General features: G+C 32.4%; 2 protein-coding genes across 27 annotated transcripts in view; one reads left to right on the top strand and one right to left on the bottom strand.

Annotated features, from left to right (window-relative positions):
• Positions 1 to 10,583, bottom strand: part of adgre9 (adhesion G protein-coupled receptor E9) — a 41,605-nt gene extending 31,022 nt beyond the window's left edge. For 11 of the 25 annotated variants that reach the window (XM_087238013.1, XM_087238005.1, XM_087238004.1 and 8 more), the window contains exons 1-3: positions 10,252 to 10,583; positions 9,718 to 9,768; positions 9,401 to 9,455 (exon numbers count right to left, since the gene is read on the bottom strand). Coding sequence is in view for 9 of the 25 variants with exons in the window: in XM_087238005.1 (XP_087094131.1) it covers positions 9,401 to 9,455; positions 9,718 to 9,768; positions 10,252 to 10,259 (114 nt within the window). In the remaining 16 variants the exon portion in view is untranslated. Of the gene's footprint in view, positions 1 to 9,400; positions 9,456 to 9,717; positions 9,769 to 10,099; positions 10,135 to 10,251 lie in introns of all 25 variants that reach the window. The other 14 variants (XM_087237995.1, XM_087237996.1, XM_087237998.1 and 11 more) reach the window with 8 other exon arrangements.
• nilt3 (novel immunoglobulin-like transcript 3) lies at positions 19 to 8,445 on the top strand. 2 transcript variants are annotated; one of them, XM_087238232.1, is made up of 7 exons: positions 19 to 989; positions 2,982 to 3,293; positions 5,677 to 5,832; positions 5,912 to 5,950; positions 7,123 to 7,233; positions 7,701 to 7,741; positions 7,838 to 8,445. In XM_087238232.1, the coding sequence occupies exons 1-7, from the start codon at positions 947 to 949 to the stop codon at positions 7,994 to 7,996; spliced, it is 861 nt and encodes a 286-aa protein (XP_087094358.1). In that variant the 5' UTR covers positions 19 to 946; the 3' UTR covers positions 7,997 to 8,445. The 2 variants fall into 2 exon arrangements, with proteins under 2 accessions (XP_087094358.1, XP_087094359.1); XM_087238233.1 differs by lacking the exon at positions 5,677 to 5,832.
• Positions 10,584 to 11,114: the final 531 nt, after the last annotated feature.

Below are 11,114 nucleotides of genomic sequence, written 5' to 3'. Positions count from 1 at the left end.
CCGTACAATGATATATTAATTCATTTGTATCATTCTTCATTTATATCTGATTTTAAAAAATGCAAGATATGAATAAATTTATAAAAAAAAAAAACAGAAAAAAATGATAAAAAATTAATTAATTCTAATTCTAAAAAATTAATTAATAATCTCCTGCTGAATTACTGTATTTCATTAACACACCAGAGAGGCTAAAACTACATTGAAATTGTATTGAACTTTTACATTAAGGCAAATGTGACACATTGACACATACTGATTGTCATTGATTTCCTAAGAGTTTTACCATGTATTTGTGCAAAGCAATGTTTTGGAATAAAAATTCTTTTTTTATATAAATAATCAAAAATACTCTATAATAAACAATTAAAGTTCTGTAGCCATGAAATCAAAGTAGTTCATCAATGTTTTTTACTTGAGGTTTTTCTAAAGGCTTTTATGATAGATTTTGTAAGTATTAAGGCCTGGTCAACCTAGATCAATATTTGCTGGAAAAAACTTGCTTGTTTCTGCAAAAACAAAACTAATCTGAGAAGAGTTTTAATTCCCGCTACCTGCTAGCCAATGAAATATTCAGACAGTGTAGTACAGCATCTGAAGAGGGTTTATTTCACACTGGTCGAGGATCAGACTGCACACCTCAAGCTTAACATTACCGATCACGGAAAGCAGATGGAACCTGACCCTGGACCTGTGTGAAATGAGGATGTGCATTCAAAGCAAAAGTGAACAAGGAGGAAGTGGTCAGGTTTTGGATGTGAATGTGTGGGAGTGTGTGCATGTAGAAACCGGTACACATGTTAGAAAGAGTGTAGATGAGGATCTAGACATACGGGTTTGTTACTGCTTTTTGGTATAACCGAGGTGTTATAACAGCCAATATTAAAAACTGAACATAGAAAACTAAAACTGGACCAGAACAAACAGAAAAGGATCCTGGCTCAGGATGAGGTTCGTCTGTGTTCTTTGGCTCTGGACATTTATATCAGGTGAGTTTTGCACAGATTTTTTTAAAGGTACATAAGAAATATACAAATAGAAATAAAGAAGGAAAACTGAGAGCTATTATATTTAAAACTATTCGAACACAACCATGCTAATTATTAGTAATGCTGGAAAAAAGTCTATACAATATTTTCCTGATGAGTTTAAGTATTTTTATTGTAAATCTTTTAAAGACTTAACACATTATGGTTCACTTAAAAATAAACAAATAAAATGGTTATAAATAATATAATCAAAAAAAATTCTGAGCGTTATTTTAGAATGATTTCTGAATGATTATGCGACACTAAAGATATCAAAGGAACAAGTTATATTTTAAACAATATTAAAATAAACAACAGTCACTTCGAATTGTAAAAATTATACTGTTTATTTTGTTTATTAGACCAAATAAACGTAGACTTTTGACTGTAGAAAATACTTTCAAAACATGAACTAACCCAAACTTTTAAACATGACAACATTATCGTATGAAAACATTATTTAATGCCTGTAACTGCATTCAAAGTCTATGACATCACCAATAAGCAAACAATATTAAGATAAACCGATTTAAGTTAGCCTGATGTCTTTCGATAAACAATGATTTTGAAACATCCACATATTTCATCTAATGGGGAAATGTAAAACTAGAAACTTTTAGCTGAAATATAGGTAAACAGTTAACACAGTGATTAGGATCGTCAATTAATTTATTAAGACCATGAATTCATGAACATTTATACAACAAATTCAGTGGGTTTGATCACACTTTCTATTGTAATGTGGATGGATTGACAATACAATACAAAGTACAGCAAGTGCATCAGTATATTACTTTTGAAAGTAAATATATGAAACCAAAAAGTGTTGTTGAGGAACTGATTCCTAGTTAGAACAATAGTCCTAAAACTCAGTTCCTGGATGATATATAGTTCCAAAGTTTTGCTCCAACTGATTCAGCTAATAATCATGCTTTCTAGATTACTAGGAGATTAAAGTTGGGACAAAACTGTGCAGAGCTGTGTGACTTTTAGGCAAATAACAACCTGGAATGCAAGCAATTAATCAAAATTATGGATGGTCAATTAAGCATGGCTGGACATCATTATAGGACTAGTTTCATAATGCACTGATCAATACTTGTCCAGTACTTCATGTACCACATAGTCAAGTCAGTTTTTATGTGCTTATAAAGTCCATCTGTCAAGGTTATCTATGTAGGACAAATATGAACAGTGTCAAAGTAGCAAGTGTTAGCATAGTGGCTCAATGACCCCTTCCTAGGTCATGTGCAGGATGTAGTTGATGCACTCAGATGAGGATCTGGCAGAGCCAGAAGCTGGCATACCGAACACAGCGACACAGTGGTGGAGTAGCGTGATACAGGAAGAGAAACAAGGGGCAACAATCAGTCAGTCATTCAAATAAATGCATTTTTAGAGAATGACTGATTGCTTTCCTCTATAAAACCCTTATTCAGCTGGGATTAGAGAGCCATTCGAAGCTGCATTGAAACTTAGACCTTCAACCCTAAATCTATTTGCTCAGAGACGCACACATAAACTAGTTGCCAGTGTGTACATCTCAGACAACACTATTAGTCTTTACCAAATAAATGAGTATATTAACTATAAACATTTCCCTTTGGTGAGGATACATTCCTTTAAACCAGTTTTTCTCAACCACGTTCCTGGAGGACCACCTGCTCCACACATTTTCTGTATCTTCTTAACCAAACACACCTAATTCAGATCATCAGCTCATTAGCAGAGACTGTAAGAGCTGTAAAGGGACTAAGCCGAAAAGAAAATGAATGAACGAACGAACTGTAATGGGTTTGACAGACAAAGGAGACATCCAAAACAGGCAGCGTTGGTGGTCCTCCAGAAACGTGTTTGAAAAACACTGCTTTAAACAATGATCATCTGATCATCATTGAATTTGTGGTAATTGACATCCCTATAGCCCTAAACCTAACATATTTCATTTTACAGAATTCAAGACATCAACTACTGATGAAGTTTCAACACAAGGATACAAAGGAAGAAACATTACAATTACTTGTTCCCACAAGTGGGCTTCAGACAATATAAAGTATTTTTGCAGAGATCCGTGTAAAGACACAACGGAGGTTTTAGTAAAGTCTGACCAGTCACCTAAAGGGAGATACACACTGAAGGACACTGGCGATGTCTTCACTGTGACCATCACGAATCTACAAGAGTCAGACTCTGGGGTTTACTGGTGTGGAGTGGAGAGAGTTGGTCTGGACACATATAATAAAGTCACACTGACAGTATCTGAAGGTACACTAGAAATCTCACACATTTCATTGCACTTTCTGTCTTGATGATTTTATATAAATGGCTGTTAAAGGAATACTTAACTTAAAAATTTAAATGACCACATACATTTCTCACCTTCAAGCCATCCTCTGTTTACGAATTTCTTGCTACAGACAATCAGAGTAGTTTTAAAACTAATCCCAGCTCTTCCATGATGTATAATGATTCAAAATAGGTTCCATAAAGTCCATAAATCTGTTGTAAAACGAACTTATACAATAGAGCCAGGATAACATTTTTACTACTAGGGGTGTGAACCTACACTGGTCTCAGGGTTCGGTTCTGATTACGATTTTCACGCCTTCGATTTGGTTAAATTTGATATCTCAGTGCATTGACGATGCTTTCCTTACATATTTAGATTTTTTCTTCACAACACAAGAAAAAATGTTGTATATATATATATATATATATATATATATATATATATATATATATATATATATATATTTTTTTTTTTTTTTTTGCAATACAATTTTGTCCTTTAATACAAGCAGTCAGATAGATATATATATATATATATATATATATATATATATATATATATATATATATATATATATATATATATATATATATATATATATAAATAAAACACTCTTTTTGAATGTTTTAGACAAAACTCCAATGCATTCATAGAAGAAAGCATGAGCATTTATAGCAAATAAAAATGTAAATATTTTCCCGCTTGCTTTTTGAGCACTATCAAGCAAGTTCTTGCACTCCTATGATTGGTCATTGTCTTCACCCGCTCAACAGAAAGGTCTGCAATTGACTTTAAAAATTAAAGAACTGTTCACTGATGAGTGATGCGGGAAGAACAGCCGAGGTTAGTCTATATGCGCATCATACGCGTTTATCACAGGTAATCCGTAATAGACACAGTAGAGAAAACTCGCACCACAGGCACGTTCGTGTCTGGATCCACAAGAAGGCTATCGATTTAACAGCTGAAAAAAAAATTTTACCTGACAAATGCCCCAGCAGAGCAAAATGTCCAAAGTCAGAGAAAGGCAGAGATGGAGTTTTACAGCATTTCTCCCAAGAAGTAAAATAGCGGCTCATCCTGTATTTTAGTGTCAGTGAAAGACAGTCTAGCAAACTTACAATAAGTGAATTGTGCACAATTATCTGCTTTTTAAGTAGTAGGAGCGTTTTATTTACCTGCCCTCACCTCCTTCGCTATAGTAATTCTACTGCGACATCACACATATCAGATAAATTTTGTCAGTACACAATAACCGGTTATCATCTACTGAACCGATATCCAACTGTCCCCATCTGCATTGCAGTGCACTGAAGAAACATATAATTTTGACACCCCTATTTACTACTCCAACTGTGTTAAACCAAAAGAAAAAAGTCATGTTCACAGAGGATTGATTTAGGGTAAATGGTCGATCATCTTTTGGCAGGTGAACTATTCATCTAAGCACAGAAAACTAGATGTTTATTCCTGTTTTTGGATTTGATACACTGGGATGGGGCTGATGATGGAGCTCTAGAATAGCATTGGACAGCCCCAATCACACTAAGGTTGCTTTCACATTAGTTTCTTTCATCCAAACTAAGGGAAAATCATTTTCAATCACCTTTCCTATTCATATCACACAGATTCCTCCAGTCAGAAACAAATAAAACAAACCACAATTCATTCACATGACAACATCTACATCACTCCTTGGCTAGATTTGCTTTTGCAAGATTGCATTATGATTGTTCTGAATTAATGAGCAGAAAACGTCCATGCCAACTCCATGTCAGAAGTGAACAAGATTAAACATTATTAGAAGATTTTTTATGAAGCTCTGCACAACTGCAAGCTTTTCCACAACACAAGACAAACTGTCAACAAACTTGACCTCGACCCATAATGCAACAGCAAACCAGTTGCATTTGTTAGAGATAGGCTCACATTCTTACCATAAACAAACTGCAACAGACTTCATATGAAAGGGTACCAAATCTTCAAGCAGGTCTCAATACACTCTTTTGGTTCACTTTTACTGGGCAACCTAGTGTGATTGCTGGGTTCATGCCTGTTCAAATTACCCACACCAAAAAGACAAATGAACTGTAGTGTTGTTCAAGTAAGAAAGCATCCTTCAGATGGTACAAATTGTGCGACTTCTAAAAAAAACAGAATCACATTAGCAAAAAAAGTTGCAAAATGTGACCATTTGGTTGCAGTCTGAAGCCCTGAATGAAGAGCTGCAATCTTGCAAGATTGTTTCTTATTAAATATCAATACAAATAGTGTTAGAGATACTTAGGCAACACAACCGTTCATTAAACTGACCCCAGAAATGCAGTTATGTCTGCCAAATTTCTTTAAAATTGACAGACAACACTTGGGTCCCGGAGGAAGTGATTCATGTTAGGACAACGGAACCACAAATAAGTCTACAAACAAGGGCTGAAATACACTCGACCACACCAAGACTCTCAGTTTCTGAATCTTCAGCCACTAAAACCATTGCCCTCTTTCTGACGTCAACAGGTTAAGAAACATCTTACTTCAATGTCTACTTTTTAGCCTTAAGGGTTAACTTAATGTTGATGTGTTGCTTCATTTAAAGGTTTTGCCAATGCAACTGGTCCTGATGATATACTAACAGGCAAGTAAGAATACCTTTATATACACACTGACATTTTGCTTATGTTATGGAAATTGTTATCTTTTTTTCTACATGAGGTTAATCAAATGTTATGACCAAAATGGTGCAACTTGACCTCAAAAAATTATTGTATATGATTCTACTAAAGGTACATATAAATTTAAATACTGAAAGATAAAACATTGACTTAAACAACATTTAAATACACAGTTCTGGCATGATGACACATACAGTCCAAGTTAAATACTGTACAAAAACACTTAACAGATTTGGTATTACATTTTCAATTACACTAATTAAAGGAATTTTTTTAGTCATTTGTTTAATATCAAATACAATACGTTAGATATGACAGCGACTTATTGTGATTTAAAATTTTTTTTTTTATTATTTTTACATTTTTCCAGTTACTATGACTATAATTATTAATCTTGTTTTATGCTTACATTGTGTATCTTTGTTTATGGTTAGAGTTAGGTTTAGAGGTTAGAGTGGAGATTTTGAAAAATCTTCAAGATCAAGATGCTCAAAATCTATTTTAATGCTTTATTTTGGCATAGGTTTGACGTCTAAAATGATCTAAAACTAAAATGTTTTGAATTCTGATTATATAATTACTGTTGATGAATAATTTTCAGTCAAAACATGCTATATTTGTGTTTTTCACACTGCACATTGATTATGGGAAATTGGCGAAAATTGGCAAGTTGTCTTCTGTATGAACACAAACCAAACAAATTGATCCCAGGGACTATAAGGCAAAATAAAGAGTGTTAACTTAAAACTACCATCCAATATAAAAAAAACTGCTATTGGTAAAGCAAAATAATCTTATATTTTGACTTATTTTTTCAACAATTATTTATTTTATTTTTTATTTAATTATGTATTTTTCATGATAGTTGAACTAAAAACAAGACTAAATATTCATGCACTTCCTTCTGCATATATCCCAAAGTTTAAAAGAACTTTTATAACTGCGTGTGAATGTATGGTCATAAATCAGGAAAGTCAATAGCATTGTATTTTCCATAATTTTTGCATGAAAGCAACTCTTGTGACACACTAATCCCCATGTATAAACAATGAGACCCTGAATGTTATCTGTGTATAATTAACAAGTGCTAGATTTAAAGCTTTTAAACGTTCTTTATCTGTTTATCTATTTGCAGTGCCTGTCCTTTACATTATCTATGGTGGTGCTGGTCTGGTCATCATGGTGATCATATGTACAACGGGACTGATCACTGTTTGCCAGTGCAGAAAGAGAATCAAAAGATCAAGTGCGTAGACATTTCAAACAACATTTTCTATAGGATGCTTTACAATATTTTATTTGTACATGTACATTAGATTAGTCAGTACCAAAGCCAAAACTGAAACAAAAAATAAAGATAACAGTTAAAAAAAGAATACGTATAGCATATAAATATGGAATAAATGTATAAAAATATTAATGAATTTTAATGGATAGAATTGAAATAGAATTAATTTTTTCCAATAACTAAAGTTTGAATTTAACTGTATTATCTTTATATTCCTAAAGACCAAACTCTTATTTTAATGGATATAACTGTTAAATAAAACTGTTTTGTTAAAATGCACCTAAGCATATTGACTATATTCACAGAGAAATTCATATAAATATTTATTTTCAAAGGGGGATGTGTGTTCATTTATGCTAAGCACTGCATGTATTTATGTATGAAATTAATGAAAAGATTTCACAAAAAACATTTTGCTCTGTCAGGAAGCAGTACAGCAAGATCGATATACAATGGGAGCGAGGAGGTGAGTGGCATGAAGGAAAAATGTTATCTACAATCTAACAACCTCATAAACCATCTAATTAGTAATCAAATGACACTATATTGGTCTTTCCTTTAGGCCAGTGGAGTTTACGAGAATGCTCCTGAAGACAGAGCCTACGCCTGCGTAAAGAAATCCAGTGACATATCGAAGAAGAAGAGGCAATCGGATCCAATTTATCAAAACATACACTTCGACACGAGCCACAAAGATGCTATCTATGGCAATGTTTATTAAAACGCAGACTTCTAGCCTCAATTTAATTTCAAGTATGAATCAGGACATCAATCCATGCAGCATTTCCGAACACAGCGTATGGCAAAAGCATATATTTACAATTTAATTAAATAAAAACATTGAATTGTTATTGTACCATTATCTGTGTATAAACATTATCTTAATACTGCAAAATTCACATGCATCAAAATTTATGTTATATCTCCATTGCCCTTTATTTTCAAATAAGGAAAATGAAAATTCCTTTTGTGAAGTAATATGTATAGAATTTAATTTGTATTTATGTGTGTGTATGTGGCTTTTATTTAAATGTTTGAGAAGCAACGAACAAACTTAAATGTACCTTGAGCTCCTTATGCAGTGGTTTTGGTGTTCCGCTTAACACATTTAATGGCAAAACTGTACATTTTCGAACACACCGAGATGTAGTAAATAAATTATTATCATCATGCAATACTCTACTTTACACGAGCACCAAGACTTTCAAGGAAACAAAAATAGTATTTTTATCAGGGTTTGTGCAGCCGTTATTACGTCAATGACCTTTTTAAAACCTTTTTAGGATGTAAATTTCAGACATATACTAGACTAAATGTTTCCCAGAGATGAGTTGCGGCTGGAAGGGCATCCGGTGCATAAAAACTTGCTGGATAAGTTGGCGATTCAATTCGCTGTGGTGACCCCGGATTAATAAAGGGACTAAGCCGACAAGAAAATGAATGAATGTATGATACTAGACTAAATGCTAAAGACTTTTTTACATTTTTTTAATTCCTCTTTAAAAAAATCTAAATTATTTATGTTTAGCCACATATTATAAACTATAAATTATTGTACAATATACATGCACATTTCTCTTTAAACATTTTTTTGAAAACCCAATAAACTAAATTCATGCACCATACATGGTCTATGTATATACAAAACAGTATTTATCTGTCTTCATGATGTAGAGTGTTGTTAAAAGTTTGATTGAGATGGATTGTTGGTGACTGGATGGGTGTTGACCCCTGAGTAGCCTTACTGTACATAGAGAAATTATGGCCTGTGTAAAATATTTTACAAGACCTACAAGACATCATTTCAGTGAATTTAAGTAAAAATTTGTTTTTGAAATGTAAGAAATATAAGGACTTTTAAAACCCCATGGACACCGCTTTTTATTTTGAATAATGAGGCAATTTATGAACATTCAGCTCTCCATAAATATGCAATAATGTATGCTTACATTAACTGTTTTAGGAATTCTGACATTAGTAAATAATCATTGTGCTAAATACATTTAAATATAACAAATGTGTTAACAAAAATATGCTTTATGCTGTTTACAATGTATATACTTTTCTGGTTTGTTTTATACACCTTTACAGTCGATAAACTAGAAGTAATTTAACTTTGACTTACCTTTATCTGCTCAATTAAATGACTGTCGGTTCTGTGATGAGTGTTCATCTTCTTTCTGTTGTTAAAATAAAGATATCTTTTAAATTGTAATATGAGACCAGTATAGACATTAAAACTGTCTATGCTGCAAAACTTTACTATTGTTAAAAATCTGTGGATAAATGTAACATGTAATACAGTACACATACATGCTTTTATCTGAAAATATCCACTACAGGTTTAAGGTAGGATTTACATTTTAGTAATAATAGACATGCTGTAGTGGTCAGATGCATTTTGAAAAGCTTGTTTTTCAATGTTAAATTTAGCTCACTGACCTTTTCTGTATGAGGTTGACGATAAAAAAAACAGCCCAAATCCAGCCACAACTGCAAGAAATATGGACAAAAAGAAGACAAACTTAACCCTTAAGACATTTAAACATGAAGATGTGAGTCTGTATTGTGAATACAATTATGTTCAGGTTATTTTCACAGCAATATAACAAAAAAATAATTTCTTATATTTCAGCATTGTAACAAGCTCTTTGATTTTTCTAAAAACACATAACTCTAACGTATACATCAAATCCAAGTAGATTGTGTTGCCCTATGGGAATTTAATTGAGTTTTTATATCAAGTAAATACTTAAAATTTAAGCAAAGGCTTAAAAATACAACAAAAAAATTCCACAGGAAAATCCTGACAAAACTAATTTACTCGACAGCTTTCTGAGGCACAATGGATAAACTGATCTAAAATACAAACAAAATTGTAGTATAATTAATTTAAAATACAAAAAAGACACCCTGTTGTCTGGCTGTCAGTTAAGTTACAGTAAGGTTGACGTTATTATAGCTAACGTAACTTACCTCAACATTTTGCATTCGACATAACAGTCAAAATATTCATCTTTCCGTGGTGTAACTCGACAAGCAAGTACTTAAGCATGTTATAAAACGTTTTTTAAAAAATATTGGTCTTTGCAGAGTTTAAAACTGCACATTTTAAGCGGAAAACGTTAGACTACAGGTCTCACTCTTCTCACGATGAGCTGAAGAGAATAAATTCGCGCGCTTTCCATCAACTGTCAATCACGCGCTCTAAATGTTCAGCTCCGCCTAGTGGTGGAAATTCAGTAAAATAAAATAAATATGAGATTAGGAAAAAAAAAACATAATGAACACCAGAAATTTACTTGTATAATGAGTCATCACACAACACTGTTGCATATATACTGTACATGTCACAGTTTTTTTAAATGCTAAAGCTGTAATTTACTGTCTCAGTCCACCTAATTCCATAGTCTTCAAGTTGCTCTGTGTCCTCTCTTCTTTCATTTCTTAAAAATAATGGGCAATATATATATATATATATATATATATATATATATATATATATATATATATATATATATATATATATATATATATATATATATATATTTGGGTAAAATATATATTTATGTATAAACAGGTTGCTGGCTGTTCTTCCAATCAATGACAGATGCTGGAAATAAGAAAATACTCAATGAGATTCAATGCCAATGTAGATGCTGTTTTAAAGGAATTCCATGCAAATGCAAAAGTTTTCACCAAAATACAGAAAGTTTATTGTTTAAGCAAGTATTTTACAGTACTTTAGAAATACTCAAAAATTCATCCGTCGATGTTTACAAACTATTATCTTTGATTTACCAAAGTCACACAAGTGGCAATTTCACATCTGTCAATTC

The sequence above is a fragment of the Danio rerio genome, chromosome 1, assembly GCF_052040795.2.
Source record: "Danio rerio strain M-AB ecotype USA chromosome 1, GRCz13ab, whole genome shotgun sequence".
NCBI classification, from domain to species: Eukaryota; Metazoa; Chordata; class Actinopteri; order Cypriniformes; family Danionidae; genus Danio; species Danio rerio.
The sequence above is the reverse complement of the archived record's forward strand: the minus strand, read 5'-3'. Positions and strand labels throughout refer to the sequence as shown.

Coding starts and splice junctions, on each gene's coding strand:
- nilt3 (XM_087238232.1), top strand. CDS start 947: ATGAGGTTCGTCTGTGTTCTTTGGCTCTGGACATTTATATCAG. Junction 3,294..5,676: donor CACACTGACAGTATCTGAAG/GTACACTAGAAA, acceptor TAAAATTGACAG/ACAACACTTGGGTCCCGGAG. Junction 7,234..7,700: donor AAAGAGAATCAAAAGATCAA/GTGCGTAGACAT, acceptor TTGCTCTGTCAG/GAAGCAGTACAGCAAGATCG.